Source organism: Nicotiana tomentosiformis, chromosome 11 (assembly GCF_000390325.3).
Source record: "Nicotiana tomentosiformis chromosome 11, ASM39032v3, whole genome shotgun sequence".
Taxonomy (NCBI): Eukaryota; Viridiplantae; Streptophyta; class Magnoliopsida; order Solanales; family Solanaceae; genus Nicotiana; species Nicotiana tomentosiformis.
Genome location: NC_090822.1, coordinates 71,289,693 through 71,313,025, shown reverse-complemented (window position 1 = coordinate 71,313,025; position 23,333 = coordinate 71,289,693). Strand labels below are relative to the sequence as shown.

Genomic DNA, 23,333 nt, shown 5'->3' with positions numbered 1-23,333 from the left:
GTTTGGTCAAATTTAGCATGCCATTGTTTGGGTGCTTGTTTAAGTCCATAAAGTGACTTAACAAGTTTGCACACTTTCTTTTCTTTACCAGTTACCACAAAACCCTCAGGTTGTTCCATGTAAATCTCTTCCTCTAATTCTCCATTTAAGAATGTTGTTTTAACATACATTTGATGGATTTCAAGACCATACACGGCCGCTATTGCCACTAACACCCTAATAGATGTTATCCTCGTTACTGGCGAGTAAGTGTCAAAGTAATCAAGGCCTTCCTTTTGTCTATAAGAAGAAGAAGAAGAAGAAGAAGAAGCTCAGAAAATTTCGTAAGGAAAGATTTTGGGATTCAAACTCTATTTATATAGTTGATGGCAATGTTTCTTAAAAGGTTTGCAACCTTTCAGAAATAGTCATTGCTGTTGGAAAAGGGGTGTTTGAAATATTGCGGGAAAAATATATTTAAAATAATCCGAAAAAGAAAACGGGCCTGACCGAACCGGGTCATGGGTTATTCCGGATTAAATTTTTCGTTAATTATTTAATTAATTAATTAAATAATTGAAAGGAATTTTGTCTAAAAAGATTAATCAATCAATCTTTGACCGAAGCCGAAGCCGAGCCGAGCGACGACGACGACGGCGCGAGTCTTGCCTTTTTCTTAACTCTTTAAGAAATAGAAGAAGAGCAATTATATATATACCCATCAAAAGCCTTTTCTTCTCCGATATGGGACAATGTCCCTTTCCCAAGGGAAACTCAAATAATTCTTTTTTCCTCCATTTCTCATTCACCCTCTTTAAGCTACACAAGCTTAAAATCCCAACAATAGTGTGGCTTAACGATTAATGAAGTCGGTATAAATTACGGAAAACTACGCTTCAAATTTTCTTCGAGACAAAAAATTATAGGTAATTCCTTCTAAGCCGTACATATGTTGGTAGAAATAGCAGCTCGAATACTACTTTATAAAAAAGGCTAAAAAGCTTTAAAATAGAGTGAATAAGTGAGATCAGTAAAACTGATTGCATATCAACATTTACCTGACGTCTAAGTGAATAATGGGTAGTACATATTGTGTGAGAATCAGTTTCCATAACGAGTGGAATTGGGTGAAAACGATTTGTAGCTTTCTCTAGGCTATTGGGCAAAATTTTCAAGTCACTTGTTCATCTAATTGACAAATTGAATACTTGTAACATAAAGAAGCGAAATTTTCTGAATATGGCAATTGATCACAAGTACTTCTAGTATAATATCTACCTTTCACTTTCTGTATATGATAATTGGCAAATTGAATACTTCTAATATACTAGTAATATTTACCTTTTACTTTATGTTATTCCGTATACTGTTTTCTCTTCCAGGCTATTGGGCGTGAGAAATTCAGCTGTGATTTGTTCATCAAATGGAAAATGGTTCTTGCTTGACTTGTCTTATCTCTTTAAATTTTTCCTTCCACTTGGCTTCTACAAAATTTTGATATTTTCGTCGGTGTTTAAGTGTTAACACAGTAATAGAACACTAAACTTAAAAGTTTAAATACTTGAGAAAGGAGTATAAAAGTTGTACTAAGAGCTAAATTATCTAAAGTATCCCTCAGCCCTCATGTAGCCTTTGTAGGTAGGGGTGTTCATGGTTCGGTTTGGATCAGTTTTTCCTTAAAAAAAATCAAACCAAGTAAGTCGGTTCTTAAAATGTTGGAACCAAACCAAACCAATTAAGTCGATTTTTTAGGGATTCGATTTTTGTCGGATTTTTCAGTTATTTATCGGTTCTTTTTCTTAAATATGAGACATACACTACCAAACACATATTCCGGCGACTACATTTTCAACGTAACACTATCAAATCAATTGCTCTTTGAGAAACCTATCATTTACCATGATATATTAATGATAATTGAATCAAATAGTGATGAATAATTTAAGTACTCAATTAAAAATCGATTATTTTTAACATAAAATAATTCTTGTACTTAGCAAAAACAAACTACCAATCAAACTAGAATGTAAAGGCAAAGAATTAGACTATTGTAATAGCAAAGAACTAGACTTAAAAATACAAATGATTAATATGTACCATAACATTTTAGAAATTTTATATAAAAATATACATATATATATATATATATATATATATATATATATATATATATATATATATATATATATATATATATATATATATGTGTGTGTGTGTGTGTGTATAAATTTAAATAGCTACTTCTATAGTCAGTTTGGGATATTTTCGGATTTTTATGAATACCCTAGTTGTAGGTATAGTTTATAGTTTATTAATCCAAAACCTTTTCCAATATACAAGCATCAGGAATGGCTGCTTTTGCAGTAATTTTCTTTTATGTTTATCAACAACATAATGGAGAGTAGACAAGCTCAAAATACACTTTCCATCCACATTTCCACTTATCTTTCGTGAGTCTAACTTATATATCCCACAACTTTAACTTATATGAGTCGTAAAGAAAACTTCACCAATCAAACAAATTAAGGAACAATTTTGTAGGCTTTCACCTTATCAATCCATGAAACGAAGGAATTTTTGGAGTTCCTAAAACCCAAAAAGCCATGTTCTTTACTCTTGTTCATAGCATCCAAAGGACACTCTCCACTAAGAACAATATCAACAAACCACCAACCTCCAACTTGCTCCAATTTATTAGGCACCAATCCATTCTCCTTCACAATCTCATCCCAAATTTCTCCTTTATCCTTCATCATCTCCTCCAATGTCCATCTCTTGCTCTTTTCATCAAATTCTTCAGCTTCCACTTCAAATTCCTCAGCTAAAATCCCCCACAAATGCTTCCACTTAAACACATCCCCATTGCTTACATCGAATGCCTCATTCTTCGCATTAGGATCCACTGACGCCCATATCTGATGCTCGGCAATTAAATCCGCATCTGAACAGTCCGAGTACCCGTCCCAAGCTGATTTAACGCCTGGAAATTTCAATTTCAACCCCTCATGTTTACATATAGCTGCATAAACACACAGAGTTGCAATAATATTCATTAAACTATAGGGTGAAAACCCAAATATCAACCCGGGCCTATGAACTGACCATGTTAATTTTTCTTTCTTTTTCACCTCCTCAAATAGAATATCCTCAAGAGTGTAGTAGAAATTGGGTACGGGTAAACGGGGCAAACCCTCGTGATGTGGGGTATCATGTGCTACTTTTCCGAACAATTCAAACGGGCCGTGATAGTGTTTTCGACCCGTTTGCAAACAGATGTGAGACAAATTGGGGTAATTGGGGATAATAGCATTGAGCAAATTTTTAAACATTTTCCCGTTGGTTTCACAGTTTTGGATCTCTGTGGATCGACTGGCCCAAGTCACGTAGAAAACGTGGGTGACGTCGCCGAGTAGAGTGAGTTTGGATTGCGTATCTTCAGGGTTTGAGATGTCGCATTGGATGTACTCGATCGGGTGGTCGGCGTTCCACGACGGTCTAGGACGGCGAGCGACGCCGTAGACCTTCCAAGGACCACCGGGGGTGTCGGAAAGAGGGAGGATCTCGGCGAGGCTGTTGCCGACAATGCCGGTGACTCCGATGATTAGTGCAACGCTTTGATGCTTCTGTACTGGGGCATCATCTTGTTCGACTTTTTTCTGGAGGATTAAGAATTACTATATTATTAGATTGTTGAATAAAGAAGTAGAGGGAGAAGTTACCTTTGCAGCGCCTATAGCTCCAGACCACCACCAGCTCATCTTTTGGTTTCCAAATTTCCAGCAAAGGAAAGCTCAATTACAATGATAGTTGGAGGAGACTTTGGAGATTGGTATATGAGACCTGTCAAGTGTCAACTCTGGCGGCTATCCTCCTTAGACAAATTTATCTTCTTTTATGTGGCTATAATAAATTAAAATTTATTATAAAATAAAAATTGTAAAGTAAAGACAAGTACAGATAGAAACTGATATATTATTCAAATTTCAAACGTATGTATATAATGAACTGAAAACTCTTCTATTTATAGAAGAAAGGAAACAGCTGCGAGGCTTTTCAGGAAGCAGCTGCAAGGCTTTTCTTTAGCTGCTTGTAAGTTGTCTACATGAGCTGCTTGTAACCTACCTGTTTAATAAGAAGCTGCTACAAATCATTTCATTGAGCTGCTTGCAACCTACCTGCATCGGCTGCTTGTAGATAAATTTCAACAGAGTACTAAATGGATAATCTTTTTCAGGAAGATTATCTATAGCGGAGTAATAAATGAACATCCACAATATAATTATTTTCATAACACTCCCCATTGGATGTTCATTAAAAGGTATTGTGCCTCGTTAAAACCTTACTAGGAAAAATCAAGTGGGAAAAATCCTAGTGAAGGAAAAAGAGTACACATATTTAGTAATACGCATTTCTAGCTGTCTCATTAAAAACCTTATAAGGAAAACCCTGTGGGAAAAAATCTTAGTAAGAAAAAAAGAGTACATCACGTATTTTACTCCCCCTGATGAAAACCTTGTTTCAAATATTTGAGTCTCCACATTTCAATCTTGTATACCATCTTCTCAAAAGTTGAAGTTGGCAAAGATTTAGTGAATAAATCTGTCGGATTGTCACTTGAACGGATTTGCTGCACATCAATGTCATCATTTTTCTGAAGATCGTGTGTGTAGAATAATTTTGGTGAAATGTGCTTCGTTCTATCTCCTTTTTATAAATCCTCCCTTCAATTGGGCTATGCATGCAACATTGTCTTCGTATAAAATTGTGGATCTTTTATCACACTCAAACCCACATTTTTCTTGAATAAAATGAATCACTGATCTCAACCATACGCATTCCCTACTTGCTTCATGAATAGCTATTATCTCAGCATGATTTGAAGAAGTAGCAACAATTGACTGCTTTGTGGAGCGCCATGATATGACAGTACCTCCATATGTAAACACGTATCCGGTTTGAGATCGAGCTTTATGGGGATCAGATAAATAACCTGCATCTACATAACCAACAAGATCTGCACTACCTTTGTTAGCATAAAACAAACTCATATCAAGAGTTCCCTTTAAATATCGCAAAATATGCTTAATCTCATTCCAATGTCTCCGAGTAAGAGAAGAGTTATATCTTGCTAGTAAATTAACAGAAAATGCTATGTCAGGCCTTGTAGCATTAGCAAGATACATAAGTGCACCAATTGCACTGAGATAGGGTGTTTAAGGACCAAGGAGTTCCTCATCCTTTTCTGGAGGTCGGAACGGGTCCTTATTCACTTCAAGTGATCGAACAACCATTGGTGTACTCAATGGGTGCGCTTTGTCCATGTAAAAGCGTTTTAAGACCCTTTCTATATAGGCAGATTGATGCATAAAGATCTCGTTTGCTAAATGTTCAATTTGCAATCCAAGACAAAGTTTTGTTTTTCCAAGATCTTTCATCTCAAATTCTTTCTTAAGATATTCAATTGCCTTTTGGAGCTCTTCTGGAGTTCCAACAAGATTTATGTCATCAACATAAACAGCAAGTATAACAAATTCTGATGCCATTTTCTTTATAAAAATACATGGACAAATAATATCATTTATGTAACCTTCTTTCAGTAAATATTCACTAAGGCGATTATACCACATGCGCCCAGATTGCTTTAAACCATACAAAGATCTTTGTAATCTGATTGAATACATTTCCTGAGATTTTGAATATGCTTTAGGCATTTTAAATCCTTCGAAAAATTTTATGTAAATCTCATTATCAAGTGACCCGTACAGATAAGCTGTAACCACATCCATCATATATATTTCAAGTCTTTCACGTAAGGCTAAACTGATGAGATATCGAAATGTTATGGCATCTATAACTGGTGAATATGTTTCTTCATAATCGACTCCATGTCGTTGTGAGAATCCTTGTGCGACAAGGCGAGCCTTGTATCTTTCAACTTCATTTTGGTCATTCCTTTTTCGCACAAAAACCCATTTATAACCAATTGGTTTTACACCAGCAGGTGTTTGGACTACTGGTCCAAAGACCTCTCTTTTAGCAAGTGCGTTCAATTCTGATTGAATTGCCCCTTGCCATTTTGGTCAATCAGATCTTTGTTGACATTCTTCGATAGATCTGGGTTCATAATCCTCACTATCTTGCATAATGTTAAGTGCAACATTATATGCAAAAATATTATCCACCTCTATTTCAGATCGATTTAAATTAATCCCATCACCAATAGAACTTATTAAAAGTTCCTCACTCACTTGAGTCTCGGGTTCATTGATTTCTTCAGGAATCTCAGAACTAATCAGATCTTGGGTATCTTCAGGAGATTCCTTCATAATATCATTTTGATCATTTGTCGATTTTCTTTTTCTAGGATTTCGATCCTTAGAACCCAAAGGCCTACCACGCTTCAGGCGTGCTTTAGGTTCACTAGTTCTTATGCTAGTAGATGGTCCTGCTGGGACATCAATTCGTATAGGCACATTCTCTGCAGGGATATGTGACTTAGTTATCCTTTTCAAATCAGTAAACGCGTCTGGCATTTGATTTGCTATATTTTGTAAATGGATGATCTTCTGGACCTCCTGATTACATATAGGGGTACGTGGATCAAAATGAGATAATGATGAAATTTTCCACACAATTTCTCTTTTGATTTCCTTTTTCTCGCCCCCTAATTGTGGAAAATTTGTTTCATCAAATCGACAATCTGCAAATCAAGCAGTAAATAAATCTCCCGTCAATGGTTCAAGATAGCGAATAATAGAGGATGATCCAAACCCAATATATATTCCTAACCTTCTTTGAGGGCCCATTTTACTGCGCTGTGGTGGTGCTACTGGCACATATACAGCACATCCAAAAATTCGTAGAGGGGCAATATTTAGTTCATGACCAAAAACTAATTGTGACGGAGAATATTTATTATAATGTGTCGGTCTGAGATGGATAAGTGATGTTGCGTGCAAGATAGCATGGCCCCAAACAGTAGTGGGCAATTTTATTTTCATAAGTAGTGGTCTTGCTATCAATTTCAGCCGTTTAATAAATGACTCTGCAAGGCCATTTTGAGTATGAACATAAGCTACAGGATGTTCAACTTTTATTCCAACTGATAGACAGTAATTATCAAAAGCTTGAGATAAGAATTCTCCAGCATTATCAAGGCGAATAGCCTTTATAGGATAATCTGGGAATTGTGCCCTTAATCGAATTATTTGGGCTAATAACTTTGCAAACGCCAGGTTGCGAGATGATAGTAGGCAAACATGAGACCATCTTGAAGATGCATCTATTAGGACCATAAAATATCTAAACAGCCCACTTGGTGGGTGAATAGGTCCACATATATCCCCATGTATATGTTCTAAAAAGGTAGGGGACTCAATGCCAACCTTCATTGGTGATGGTCTAGTGATCATTTTGCCTTGATAACAAGCATCACAAGAAAATTCATCATTTGTAAGAATCTTTAGGTTCTTTAATGGATGCCCACTCGAATTTTCAGTAATTCGTCTCATCATTATTGATCCAGGATGGCCCAAACGGTCATGCCAAAGCACAAAAATATTTGAATCAATAAACTTCTGGTTTATGATAGAGTGTGCTTCAACTGTACTAATCTTTGAATAGTATAAGCCAGAAGATAAAGTTGGTAACTTTTCTACAATGCATTTCTGGCCAGAAATATTCTTTGTAATACAAAGATATTCCACGTTCATTTCATCTATTGTCTTAACATGATACCCATTTCGGCGGATATCTATAAAATTCAACAAGTTTCTTCGGGACTTGGAGGAGAATAATGCATTGTCTATAAGAAGTTTTGTTCCCTTAGACAGAAATACAATAGCTCTTCCGGAGCCTTTAATCAAACTTATATTACCAGAAATTATAGAAATATTTGCTTTTTCCTTATGCAAATAAGAAAAGTATTTCTGATCTTTGAATATGGCATGAGTTGTTCCACTATCAATTACACAAATATCTTCATGATTGGTCTTTGATCCAAATATAATTTGAGGATTATCCATATTCTTCAAAATGACATAAACAAAATAAATATGATAGTAAACATTATTATCAAAGCATAACTTTTATTTATGTACAACAATTACATAACCATACTATCTACTACAAACAACAAAAATTAAAATATTTACATTTCTACAGATTCACTACCGATCACATGACTTGTTTCTCCTTTTGGAAGTGCAAAATAATCAGCTACATCCAAATGCATGAAGTCTAAATTATCTTCAGAAATAAAATTTGCTTCAGCATTTTTCTCTGTCTTCTTCAGGGAGGCTTGATACAGCTCAACCAGGTGCTTTGGCGTACGACATGTACGTGACCAGTGCCCTTTTCCTCCACATCTATAGCATGCATTTTCTGGCTTTGCTTCTTGCATCGCTTCATGCTTTTGTTCCTTCCTTTTCCACTGCTGGTGGTGAGGAGGGTTCTTTGGTGCATTGTTATTACCACGATTAGAGTTTCCTCCCCGACCACGGCCATGACCACGACTGGGGCCACGTCCTCTTCCACGCTTAGCTTGGTGGAAGTTCGTCTCATTCACTTCAGGGAATGGACAAGAACCAGTAGGACGGCTTTCATGGTTTTTCATTAATAGCCCATTATGTTGCTCGGCTACAAGAAGATGTGAGATAAGTTCAGAATACTTTTTAAATCTCATCTCTTGATATTACTGCTGCAGGTGCATATTCGAGGCATAAAAAGTGGTGAAAGTTTTCTCCAACATATCATGATCAGTAATATTATCACCACATAGTTTCAATTGGAAAATAATTCTGAACATAGCAGAATTATACTCACCAACAGATTTAAAATCTTGTAGCCTTAGATGAGTCCAATCATAACGTGCCTGTGGAAGAACGACCATCTTCAGGTGGTCATATCTATCTTTCAAATTATTCCACAGTATGACTGGATCTTTAATAGTAAGATATTCCATTTTCAGGCCCTCTTCAAGGTGATGGCGTAGGAATATCATTGCTTTGGCACGGTTTTGGTTTGATGCCTGATTTGGTGTCTGCCAGACCCATCGCATCAAGATGAATTTCGACATCAAGCACCCAAGACATGTAGCTTTTGCCTGATATATCCAGGGTTACAAACTCAAGTTTAGAAAGATTTGATATTATTTAGAAAAAGAAAGTTCGTACCTCTGATACTTTCAAAGTATTTTCTCGAGATGGCAGAATCCCGTGCTGATAACGTGTTATAAGATAAAAACTGTAAAGTAAAGACAAGTATAGAGAGAAATTGATATATTATTCAAACTTCAAACTTATGTATATAATGAACTGAAAACTCCTCTATTTATAGAAGAAAGGAAGCAGTTGCGAGGCTTTTCAGGAAGCAACTGCAAGGATTTTCTTTAGCTGCTTGTAAGTTGTCTGCATGAGCTGCTTGCAACCTGCCTGTTTAATAAGAAGCTGCTGCAAATCATTTCATTGAGCTGCTTGCAACCTGCCTGCATCAGCTGCTTGTAGATAAACTTCAACAGAGTACGAAATGGATAATCTTCTTCAGAAAGATTATCTATAGCGGAGTAATAAATAAACATCCACAATATAATTATTTTCATAACAAAGCTTAAATTATTTTTAAATATAAAATGTTCAGATGGGATAAATCCGTAAATTGGAACTTAGAATGTAGAGGAGACTGAAGATTCCTCGGTGAAATTTAAGAATTACATTGTTACACCTTCTAGTTTTTTCAATTAAAGTAACGTTATTTTAGTAGAGATTATTTTATTGTTTCGAAGGAGTCGCCATTTGGAATTGAATATTTTTTATATTCAAATCACATTTTATTTAGATCCCTGATCAAGAAAATATTTAACTCCTTTTTATGGTCCGCGAACACATAAGGTAGGTTAAGAAATTTTTGTTGACCAACAAAAAGGTGTAAGGTACTCCCCCAATTTCATAAATCTAGCACGGTCGCTTAATTAACTTAAAGACTTATACTAATTTTGGATGTCTCTATGTTTATTAGTTTTATGTTTTGCCTATATCTGCCTATTATCACTTGATTGTTGAAATTATGGAGGATTATTTTGAACAAGTCATGCTTACGTCCTTGTCTTATTATATGTCAAAAATTATGCCACGTGTACGTTTGCATAATTAAAGATAACGTATTATATTTTTTAAATGATTTAGTTAAGTCATGTGAATGCAAGCTTTGCCCTTGAATTTATGGACCATAACTATGTTACGCAGACATATACATAACCATGATATTTTGAAGCGTGCCTAAAATATACTAGCGTGTGAAGTTCTTTTTTCCTACTTTGAAATCATATATCTATACTATATTAAAAGTACGAAACCCCTTAGTGAAATGTCTTTCGCCTTTTACCCGTTAAGAAAAAGACTTCACACTAGATAAAATTATGATTTAATTATTTTTTAATATTAAAATTTTTAAAATTACCTGAAATTCTGGTTATTAAATCTTTTTGTATTTGAACGTAACTATGTAGAAAGTAGGATTTTACCTTTAAATTTTTTTTCATATTTAAATTATGTATTATAACTATAATACCTTCCTACTAGCAAACTCCTTCACTACAGGGGTCAATCTGAACCCAGTTGTTTCTTCTGTAACAAAGAGGAGAAATCCATTGAACATGTCATAGCCAATTGTGATAATGCTAAACTATTTTGGGATAATCTATCCCAAATGAGCAATAATAACCATAGCATCACCACCTTTTTGAACAAACATAATCATTGGGGTTGTACCACTAACATAACCCACAACCAAAAGTTCAAGAATCTGCTCAAATGGGGAGAGTTGATCCCATTATGTCTATGGGAGATTTGGCTCACTACGGATAGCAATTGTTTCAATGGAAAAAGAGAGCCAGTTTCCTGCAAGAATGTCATAGCTAGAGCTGTTGAATTCATTCATATGATAGGCGGATGCACTGCCATACCTAACATTGTTATACAAATTAAGTGGCATCCTCCTAGGAGAGGATCCTATAAGCTCGACACAGACGGTACAACTCTCCAAAAGGGGTTTATAGGAGAATTAAGATGAGTAATAAGGAACAACAATGGGGAATGGGATTCATGGGGGAAATAAATTACACCAACACTATCCACTCTGAACTGACAGCTCTTATGCAGGGACTAAGAATGGCAGTCTCAAACAATCTCATGCCTTTGGAAGTTAACATAGACTCAACTGAGATAATACACTGTATCAATAAAAACAATCTGATTTATATATATATATATATATATATAAATACAGGTCACTCCTAACAGCGTTGGGGCATCCTCAAGTAAATCACAGCTACAGAGAGGCCAATAGGGTGGTGTACAAGCTGGCAAAGGAAGCAGGGAAGATGACAGAAACAAGAACAAACTTTTTGGTAGTTCCTCCGGTGTTTGTCAATGAAATAATATGGGCAGACATCCTAGGAACTATTTTTAAAAAAATACAAGGGGTTGTAATATTCCTAATGTAGGGATAAGCTACTCTCTTTTTGTGGATGTTGATATTTCTCCACATATTACTATTGTAATAGATAGTTAAGTACGTTAGCTTATATATATATCAACTGAGGACCACCGGTTATGTTTCCATAATCAGGGTTTACTGTCAAAATTAATAACTGCCTGGACTATATAGTTCTTAACCTAGAGTCCCATCGGGGTGATATAGTAAACTCTTAATATAAAAACATGCCAACAAAGTAGACTAGTATGACTAGGTTTAACACTTAAGTATTTAGGCTAAATATATACCTATAGTTTTATTAACTAAGGGAAGAACAGAATAGTGTACCTGAGACCGCCGAGTTGTGGCCAAGTGACCTTTTATAATTTTTAATACCAAAATATAAACTTTACAGAGAGTAAATTACAAAGGAATTTTAGAGAGAAGGAGGGTTATATCTAGAGAGAGGGCAGAAAGTTTGGCTCGGAACCTGCCTCCTTTTATAACCTAATGACTCTTTATATAATAAAGTCTTAAACTAAAAACAAAACTAAAAAGTTAAAAAGGCCGAAAAATAGCCGACAAAGAAAAAGAAAAAAAGGTCTGACATATGGCCGACAAAGAAAAAAGAAAAAGTAATCAACTTTTCAAAAAGTTGATTCATTGGTCTCATCTGCTTTATTAAAGTATCGGGTCCCATAACTTTATAAAAGTTTTCTATTTTATTACCCCAATAATTTACTTGTGGGGTCTTCAGTCTTCTTCGTGCTTTGTCTTTTCCTTTATTGTTTTTGCAGGTGGAAGATTCTTCCGCATGTTTTTGAAGTTGTTGTAGAAAATTTTCTACATCTTAAAGATTTACTTTTGTTTCTTCTTCTTCTTGAGATTCTCCTGCTATAACTTCTTCAGTTTTCATGGTATTACCAGTTGATGCTACTGAAATGTCATCCGGGATTTCTATTTCCAGATTTTTCATTAAATTCTTCTTTACTTCTTGCATATAAGAAGCCAGCATTTCTGATTTTGTCATTGTTTCTTTCTTCATTTGTAGTTGTCTGGCTAATTGTTTGAAAGGACTTAAATCTTCTAAAATTCTTGTATTATCTTCCTTTTGGGTGTTGTATCCATCCAATGTTTGCTGAATATTATCCAAAATATATTGGCCATATAATTTGCCTTGAGGGTCTTTTTGGAGCAGTTTGGTCCAGAATTTTGTATAAAAAACTCTATTTAGGCAAGGGAATCCGTCTGTTGTATTATTAACTTCTACATCTCATTTCATTATCCAGGGGATAGAGAATTCTATAAAGAAATATATTGTAGCAATTCCTGGGAAGAAGATATCTTCTTTTTGAAAACTAATTATTTTGGGAGATATTTTCACCCATTGAGTATATAAACTCTTGAATTGTTCCGGTAGAATTTTCAGAGATGGACCATATAAAATCCACCAATTATAAAACCAATTTGAAATTTGTTGTCCATATATATTTGAACAAAGTTTGATAAACCATGAATGCTTTTTATTAGCATTTTCATATAAAAAGACTTTATTAAAACCTTTCACATAATCCCAATAATTAAATTTCATTGGCACTTTTTGTTCTGGATGGATATAATCCCTTTTTTAAAAGTGCTAATTCCCCATTCTTCTGGAGCTATAATTATTTTCACTATAATTTTTGAGAAGTTATAAACTCTTTTGGTATTAGCCGGGTAAAAGTGTTGAACTTCTACTGACCCTACTGAAGTCAAAGCAAGTGCATAATGCATTCTATACTTGTATGAAAGTGTAGCATATGAAGTTGTATCAAAATACCTTGTCATAAGTTGCCAAGGATTTTCTTTCCATTTTAGATCAGAATATTCAAGTAGAGTTATTAACTCTTTCTTTTTATTCTGGTTATAAACCTCAATTGTTTCATGACTATCCTCTGTTAATGCTGAGGAGTATGAAGAATTGCTAGTATTACCTTGCTTGGATTTCATAAAATCCATGAATTCTTTATACATGGGATGATTTGTATTTATCCCTGAAGAACTTGCAATATCAGCATTTATTAATTGCTGATTTCCCATTTGGGCTATCACCCTTCCTCTTTCATAGGAAGGTGTTTCTCTTCCTCTTCCTCTTCCTCTTCCTCTTCCTCTTCCTCGTGAAGATTTAAACTGTGGCCTCATTATCTGCATAATTAATAAAAAACTTATCAGTTTAAATATTCTCTAGTGAGAAAATCAGGAAGACTATTATCAGATCCTTTTTTATAACTTATTTCAAAATCAAATGGAGCTAATAGTTCTTGCCACCTTGCAAACATCTGTTTTGATACGTCATGTTTAAAATCTTTATTAAAGATAAATTTAGCTGCTTGGCAATCAGTTCTTATTAAGAATTTTTGATTATATAAATTAGTCTGGAATTTCATAACACATTTTACTATAGCAAGGATTTCTTTAGCTACAGTAGCATAATTCTTTTGGGAATTATTCCATTTTTCCGAATAGAATTGGACAAGGTACTCCCTTTTTATCTATTGGAGAGTATTGTTTTAATATTCCCCCAAATCCAATATCCGAGGTATCAGTTTCAACTACCTTTGCCCAACTTGGGTTGACAAGAGTTAAACATGGAAGATTATTAACCTTCTGTTTAATTCTTTTAACTGACTCTGTATGACTATCAGTCCAAGGTTTTGATTTCTTCTTTAGTCTATCATAAAGAATAGCAGTATCTTTAGCAATATCACATACAAAATGGGAGATATAATTTAAACTTCCTAGAAATCTTTGAAGTTGAGTTTTATCAGTAATTATATCAGGGAATTTAGAAGCAAATTCAATACTTCTATTAATAGGAATAATCCTACCCTTTTCAATATTATGACCAAGAAATCTAATATTAATTTGAAAAAGAGCCATTTTGGGTTTAGATATAACTAAACCATTCTGAATAATAATTTTTCTAAACAGATCAAGATGCTTGAAATGTAATTCAATATTTTTTGAGAATTATAAACAATTATAAAATTTGTATAAGGTATGAAAATATCATTCATAATTTTTTGAAATTCAGAAGGGGCATTTTTTAAACCAAAGGGCATAACATTCCACTTATATTGACCCATAGGGACATTAAAAGCAGTTTTATATTTATCATTATCAGATATTTGGATCTGCCAATAACCAGATTTTAAATCAAATTTAAAAAATATAATAGCATCATGTAATCTATCTAATAAATCCTTTTTATTGGGAATAGGATACATAATCTATTTTAAAGCCTTATTAAGGGGTTTATAATTGATAACTAATCTTGGAACACCTCGTTCCTGTTCAGCATGTTTATTAATATAAAAAGCAGTACAAGACCATTTGGACTTTGAGGGTCTTATTAAACCCTTTTGTTGTAAGGAATCTATTTTCTTTTTACACAATTCTAAATAATTAGAATTCATTTGACAGGGCCTAGCCTTTGTAGGGATATTACCCTTAGAGAAGTCTTCTTCATAAGGAAGACTCACAATATATTTTTTCCTATTCCAAAATTGGTTCGGATGATCACCACATATTTGTAAAGAAAAATAATTTTTTAATTTTCCAAAATTGATTTATCAAGTAATTTAGGATTTTTTAAATCCTGTTCAATAGTAAGAGAACAAATTTTATTTTTCAAAAAATCAATTTGCTGGACTCTAGAAGAGATATTTTTGGAAATAATCTCGTTTAAAAATCTTTGAATAGGCTGAGTTATAACCTCAAAAGTGGTTTCCTTGTTATTAAAAGTTCCTGAAAAGCTTTTAGTATTCCAATTCATTAGAGGCATTATTTTATGAAAAAAAGTTACCCCTAATATAATATCTTGATGGATATCTTTGACCCTTTTCAATATTATGACCAAGAAATCTAATATATATATATATTGTTTGACCAAAAAAATAACTATAATACCTTTCATATTAATTTTTTAAATATTTAATATTTTAAAAACTATTATGTGGATAGACGATAAGAGTTATACAACCTCATCTCATACTAGATCTAGAAAATTTAACGTGGCATTCCTGTACTCTTTTTTTCTCAAATTTTTTCTCTTTAATTTATCTCCCTCTATATGGTTAGACCAATTACATACAAAAATAACGAATTTACATGGCACCTCAAACTCTTTGTCACATGTATAAAGTGAGAATTAACAATATTCATGTTTATGATGTGATATATTTCTTATATTTATAAAAAGATTATAGTTATCTAATAATTAGTATGAATGTAATTAAATTGGTTCTTATAAGTTTAATCGATGTCCTCGAAGGGACAGAAACAAAAGAAAAATTAAAATTTTAAAACTTGTCTAACAATAGATGATGTGTTTAAATTTGAAAACTTGGAATTCAAATTTCTTGATTACCACTGCATACAAGGAAAATAAATATTTTAATCAATTAAAAATGCCTAATATTCTAGCAATGTTAAAGTGGTAGCTACAAATTCTATTAAATTAATTTTAACAAAATAAAAAGAATAGAGAAAAACTTAGAAATATATGCTTTCGTTAGGAGTCCTAACTATTTAAAGAGTTCATACGTTCATAACTACATTGGGATGAAGATTAAAGTTATAACTATTTATCTCGCGCAAACACTTCCATTGTTTGCAATATTACAACTGATAAAATATCTCTTTCTTCACTAAATAGTGTATATCATAACTACATGTTTTGTCATAAAATGCCACTCACTATTTTAACTTATGAAATATATATTTATTTCTGATAATTTCAGAAACAAATAGTTGTATTACGCAGGACCTTGCAGGTCTTAGAAAAACTATTTGAAAGAGAGACACGATTAGAAGGTGTGTAAATATTCAAACATAAAAATAATAAGAAAGGAGTATAACTTATGTCCCAACAAATAAAACAGCTCCCTTTGATGAATGATCTGCGGATAAATATTTTAATTTCTTTTCCTGCAAAACATAGAGGAATTTCTTGGAATTCAAAAAAAAAAAAAGAGTAATTCTCCATATTCGATGATTGTATAATATTTTTTTATATAGAACTTAAAATGACAGTAGATTCACTATCATCAAATTCATCACTAACAGAAGAATACTCAAAAAAAGAGGGGAAAAAGGAACATTTGGGCATAGGCACTTAAACCCTTTTACCCTTCCTGCATCTCAAGTCAATGCATCGACGATTTCACCACTCCATTTCAAAATTTGAGCGCCATCTGCATGTCGTAAAGAAAATACTTCACATTTTCAATGCATTTAACAGCATCAGAAGGTCCGAAAATGCCCCCGTAAATCACTAGCAGCATAAAGCGCAAGATTGTTAACAATCCAACACTTCAGTCATCAGTAATTTTGAATTGCAAAGCTATATAAAGTTCTGAAAACCAAAACTACCAATCAACTTTAACAAAAGAGTGATCTTCACAAGTTGAGGTGCCTTTGAAGAAACCAATCTGAGCTAAATTGATCACCAGCAATTTTGAGTCCTAAAAGATGCTATATCATCCAATCTAGAGCCTAATTTTACAAAGAAAAAGGAGTTTCCTTCCATAACTTCCCTTAACTTGTGTCACTTAAGAAAGTGAGGACTAACCAATCCCGCGATCTCAAGGAACCCGACGCGATCTCTTCCTCCAAAAATATTCTTCAACTTCTCATCACAGATTATGACCTTCTTGTCCTCAGGATCCTACAAAGATGACCCACAATATGGATAGGGTAAGTTATATATTACCAGAATGCATAAGAAATATAAAAAATATACATAGCTATATTTTGAATAAGGAGGCAACACAGACATCAAACCTCATAACAGAAAAAACTAATTTCTTCATACTCAATCAGATAGTTTTCTTATCAACAAAGAGGGAGAAAAGGTCAAATTACTAAAGCCATCCACTTGAGTACATGGAAGGGGATATGACCAAATACTTGAGTACCTTTTGACATCTATAGTTGGAACAAAGCTCCAAACCTTCGTAGAATACTTTAGATGATATTTAACCAGACACATGGATTACAATCAGACACGACGGAAAGAACTAAATCAGCAATGTGCTTTGTATCGAGTACATGTGGTATATATTAGAAACTGAAAGCATATCCCCAGCATAAATATTCAAACATAAAAATGAAAAAGAATACATTCTTTTTTAATGAAAAAGAATACATATGAAGAAGACTTCCATGAAACATCATAGTTCACGGGAAGTTCATCAATAGTAGATATATGGCAAGTATATAAATATCAAACAAATAAACATCTTTCATACAAGAGTTAGAAACTACAACCACAAGCAAATCGACAATTGATCACAAGAAAAAGGGGATGACATCATAACTATTGTCTTGTCTCAAGCAAAAATAGCTATTTAGGCCAGCAAGAAAAGAACTACCAATTCATACTTGAAAGTCAAAAACAGTAAAAAGTCTACAATATATCCTCAACATGTTACTGAATTGACGGACAGAATTGCAGGTGATACCAAACGCACTAAGGCAAAAAAAATATGAGCTATTATGATTCGACACAAGAGTGACTAGATGAATATTAACCAACCAGTTAATAACTTTGGAACACGCTCATTTAATACGGACCAACACAAACTCAAAGAGGTTAAAGAAATCATGTGAGTGGGCGTTTAACATATAAACCTGAGCAGAAGTACTATATATGAAGTTATTTCAGAAATACAATAACACAAATCTTACTACAACACAACACAGAACCAACAAATTAATACACCTCATAAACTCCAAACCAAAACAAATAAGAAACACAAATCTTACTACAACACAACCCAGAACTAACAAATTAATACACCTCATAAACCCTTAATCAAAACATTTTCTTATGAATACCCATAATCAACTAAGAAGCTTCTCATCTTTTCCAAGTGTCAGGAAGCATAATTAAAAATCCCCTTCGTGCTACTGTAACCACCGGTTTCAAACAATTTACAACACATATGTCCCAAAATCAAGCCAAAAACTCCCATTAATGCAACAATAACAAAAAGATTATATACAAATAAATGATCAATCATCCAATCAACTAAGCTCGATCCAAAATAGTTGGAGTCAACAATATTAATCTTCTACATCAATTTCACTCTATTTGGACATTTTCCCTCTATACGGATAAATCAATCTATCATACCAATACTGATAAATAATTACTTATCTTTTAACGCAAATTAATGATTCTCAAGTTTTAAACGTTCTCTAAATCTCAGCACTTATTCCTATATTCAGAGGATCGGAGGATGTCTGTAGCTTATCTGAACCCAGTAGTTTTAGCTCGGATCTTTTATTTGTGCTAAAATATCCTCTAAATAAGTACAAACAATAAATTCCGAACCCAATAAATCAGATGGGTTGTTGTAGAATCTCAAACTAGAGAGGCCTTTACCTGTATCCAGTATATCAAAGGCGCGCTTAATCCCTAAAGCGAGGCTCAAAACATGTTGAATACTTCGCCCCGCTTAGCGGGAACTTCAGTGTTGTCATCAAGGCTCTAAAGTATACTTTTCCTTGCAAATGAACATAATCCTGAAGAGGCGACACCAAACAATTGATATTTCACTTTTATCGTAATTTTTCTTCAATTTCTTTGTCTATATATCTGGTATTCATGCTTGTAGATATTAGTCTTGGACTACACATACAGATCTGTAGTTTTTCTCCATTTGCGCTTTTCTTCGTTAAAATCCACGCTTTATTTGCGCTTCACGCCTAAATCTCCAACAACCCTTAGAGCTCTTTTGCGCTTTTCGCCTTTGATAACACTGTCTGTATCTACTAATTTAACCAGACAAATGAATAACAACAAACACTAATAAAATTAAAACCTAACATAACTGTAGCAACAACAACTAAACTTTTATCCCAACTAGCTGGTACGTCTACACCATCATTTGCTTTCTAATTGATAAAGCCATGTATAGAGAGAGGAATATTAGTGGTACCTAATCTTATTGGAGAAGATATTAAACATATGGAAAAGTATACCTGAAGGTTGTGCTGTTTGATGTGGGCCCAAATGAACTTGAGTGCTTGAGTACGAGGAATCTCTGGAAGCCCGCCGAGGAAAGTCTGCATTTCCGGCGAAACTCGACGTGGCTTCATTATGCCTCTTGGTTCCCGCTTCTTTGGCTCCGTAGTAGCTGGCTTTGAAGAGGCGGCGAATGTCGCTATTCGCACACTAGGTAAATTACCAACAAGCCTAAAAGAAGAAGAAGACGAAGACGAAGACTTAATGAACGACGCCGTTTCAACAGCCGAGAAAGTGGAGAAGACCCCCAAAGACACCGCCATTTCTTTGTGAAACTTTTGCTTTTGGATTTTGCATGTATCTGTTTTTGTGCTCTTGAAAATTGAAAATGGGATTATTTTTTGACCAAGTGGATAAGAGAGTGGAAAAGGTTTTCCTTTTTTCGCCTTTGGACCTCCTGCTTTATTGACCAAATTACCCTTATCCACTGTTGAGTTTTGGCCTTGTTTTAGTCTCGAGTCTTGACGTGCAACTGGAAACTGGAAAGGGGTTGGATTGGGCTGATTCATTTGGGGGTATCATAAATCAAAGGCATGCGAGTCCAACTTTTTACTTTTCCCAATTTTTAGTATATACATAGATTTCAAGATACTTCATTCAAAAGTCATCTAACCTATCGTACCTTTTATCTTTCAGCTACAAATTCGAGTAAATCATCCGATTAAAGTTTAAGCGGATGGGAAAAATTTACATAACATCGCATCTGTTAGGCTACCCCCCTTACCTCTATTTTGAAATTATTAGAAAATATACATCGTTGGTTCATCTATTTTTCAATCATGAATGGATAATTCCACTGGACAACTAACACATTGTCTTCAGCCCACGAGTCAGTTGGGGTCTAACCTTGGACTTCGGAGAACAAACGTAGGCCCATCAGCCCATGCATTAATTGAATCAGGCTTGGTCCAGGAGTCTTTGGCCTCATTTGTTTGCAATTAACGAATGGATGAATCTTAATCATTCAGATATCAATCATTACATCCGTTTATTTTTTAGATATGAATATTAATCATATATATCTTAATCGTTAAGTGCATCTATTTTTTTTATTTCACAATCACTTAATGAGTTTGAATAAATCTTAATGATTAAGATTTATAATAAAGTCTTATATCATTAAGATGTTATCATTCACTTTTATCATATAATTGTATATTGTTGGATAAAGCTTTTAACATATTACTATTTTCCGAATAAATAACCTAAATAGCCAATTTCTTAAATTAAGAATTATATATATAATTTATTTATTATATGCATATAATCGTGTATAATTTATAATTTATGTGTACTGGCTAGGAAAGTAAATAGTAAATCTAGCCAATTATTTGTATAAAGATCACTACTCTTTTTGAATGGATTTTACTCATCTTTTTAGTATAACTGTATGCGGTCAAAATCGGGCGATTTCGTTGGCAGGGGAGTTGCCTCGAGGGTAACCTCATAATAGATCGGGCTCGAGCTCGAATATAGAACATCAAGCCTGGAGATCGAAGTGTTCATTGATATCAAGGCCAGCAACAATCGAGATCAAGCATGACTGACTTCGAGTAAGGCGTAATAACGGAATGGCGAGATATCAGTAACCGGTCGAAGATCACGGTGGAAATCCCGAAACAAAACAAATCAAAGCGGTTATTAGTGCCAATCATTGGATCTACTTCCGTTATTAGAGTTGTACCTTATTTAGGATTCCTCTATTATATAAAGAGGGATCTAAGGGTGGCAAGTGGGCCGGGTCCGTTCCTAAGTGAGCTCCGCGGGCCCGGTCCTAAGTGGGCCGGTCCTATGCGGTCCGGTCCTAAACGGTACCGGGCTTCGCGGGCTTATTGCTGGAACCGGCTCGGGACCGGGACCACGAACTAACTGTCCCAGGTTAAGTGGACCGGTCCCGGGCCTAAACGGGCCCAACAGATACTTTCTATTTTTTTATTTTTTTTAATAGAAGTTAGAGGAAAAAAATGGTAATAAAGATATATAAGCTATATTCGATTTATATACTATATATACATCTTAAAATATATATATATATACATAGTATATAAGCCATATTCGATAGTATACATCTTAAAATATACTATATATACATCTTAAGATATACTATATATACATAGTATACTAGATATACTAGATATATATATATATATAGTATAGTATAGTATAGTAGATCTTAAGATATATATACATCTTAAGATATATAAGCTATATTCGATATATATAAGCTTATATATATAATATAATTCGATTTACTATATATACATCTTAAGATATATAAGTTATATTCGATTTACTATATATACATCTTAAGATATGTATATATATTGAATATATCGAATATATAGTATAGTATATACTTAAGCTTATATATATATATATATATATATATATATATAAGCTTATATATATATATATATATGTATATCGAATATAGCTTATATATCTTAAGTTGTATATATAGTATATATATACTATACTATACTATATATACATAATATATAAGCCATATTCGATAGTATACATCTTAAGATATACTATATATATATGTATATCTACTATACTATACTATATATATATCTAGTATATCTAGTATACTATGTATATATACACACTATACTATACTATATTATACTATATGTATAGCTTAAGATATATAAAAAGACAAAAATATTGTAAAGAGATATTCAAATCAATACGTTATATTTTTATTATAGCATTAAAAATCATGGCAATATCTTTCTTAGTCTTCCTCCCCCCTATGGAATGAGAACAACAAGGTGCTAATACCACCATTGAGAAGAAAAAGAAACTAATCAAGATGTGCCAAAATACAAGTTACATATTAATTTACATGGTATCTCTTACGAATTTCATAAATCCTTCAAGGTCCGGAGGAATTTCCGTTGGTGGTGGCGGAAATGAACTTTGGTCATCACCGCTTCCAGGCGAAGCATCATCCTCCACAAGTTCAGCTAGCATTTCTTCGTAAGTTTCGTCTACCTCTGGTTGTGATTCAGCAAGTCCAAAATTTCTTCTTTCCGAACGGATCCAATCTCTGAAAAGTACTGATTTTTCCAAGCTCTCCCTGACAAATAAATGGTAAATATGACAAATACATCTAACATGAAAAATGTTACTAAATACAGGACTTAGTGTAGTGGTAAGCAAGGCTACAACATTTGTGTTACTAGCAGCATTATCCATTGAAAATAATATTATTTTATCACTAATGCAAAAATATCTACAAATATCCGCAATCGTGCTAGAAATAAACTGCCCTGTGTGACGTGAATTAATTATTCTATAAGCAATAATGAGCTTTTGCATTATTCAATGCTCATCAATCCAATGACTGGTAACAGTAAGGTAATCACAGTCATTACCACTTCTACCAATATCAGTTGTAATAGCAAGACGATAATTTATACGAGTAAATAAATAGCGCAAATATTGTTCATATTCATGTTTATATTTATAAATATCACTCTTTACGGTTGTGCGAGAAAAACCTTTATAAGTAGGATTATAAACTTTTCTAATATAATGCAAAAGGTGGGGGTTAGAACAAAAACTATAGGGTAAGCACATAACAGTAATCATTTTTGCCAATTCTTCCCGATCTTTTTTTGGATCATAATATAAAATACCACCGGTAACAGTGTTAATTCCCGGTTGAAACTGATTTGATCCGGTACTAAGGTCATCCTGACTAGGTGCACTTGTACCCTCAGCCAAAGCTTTCATACGAAAATATCTAGCTTTATCTTGAGGGTGTAGCAATATGTGTCTAGTCAAACTTTCTGTCCCCTCC

General features: G+C 33.7%; 2 protein-coding genes across 2 annotated transcripts; both read right to left on the bottom strand.

Moving 5' to 3' along the window:
- Window positions 1-2,335: 2,335 nt before the first annotated feature.
- LOC104090341 ((S)-8-oxocitronellyl enol synthase ISY1-like) lies at window positions 2,336-3,857 on the bottom strand. The gene is made up of 2 exons (XM_009595406.4): window positions 3,699-3,857; window positions 2,336-3,635 (listed from the first exon to the last, which is right to left on the bottom strand). The coding sequence occupies exons 1-2, from the start codon at window positions 3,735-3,737 to the stop codon at window positions 2,502-2,504; spliced, it is 1,173 nt and encodes a 390-aa protein (XP_009593701.1). The 5' UTR covers window positions 3,738-3,857; the 3' UTR covers window positions 2,336-2,501.
- Window positions 3,858-16,839: 12,982 nt separating this feature from the next.
- Window positions 16,840-20,046, bottom strand: LOC104117263 (uncharacterized). The gene is made up of 2 exons (XM_009628292.4): window positions 19,480-20,046; window positions 16,840-17,158 (listed from the first exon to the last, which is right to left on the bottom strand). The coding sequence occupies exons 1-2, from the start codon at window positions 20,029-20,031 to the stop codon at window positions 17,039-17,041; spliced, it is 672 nt and encodes a 223-aa protein (XP_009626587.2). The 5' UTR covers window positions 20,032-20,046; the 3' UTR covers window positions 16,840-17,038.
- Window positions 20,047-23,333: the final 3,287 nt, after the last annotated feature.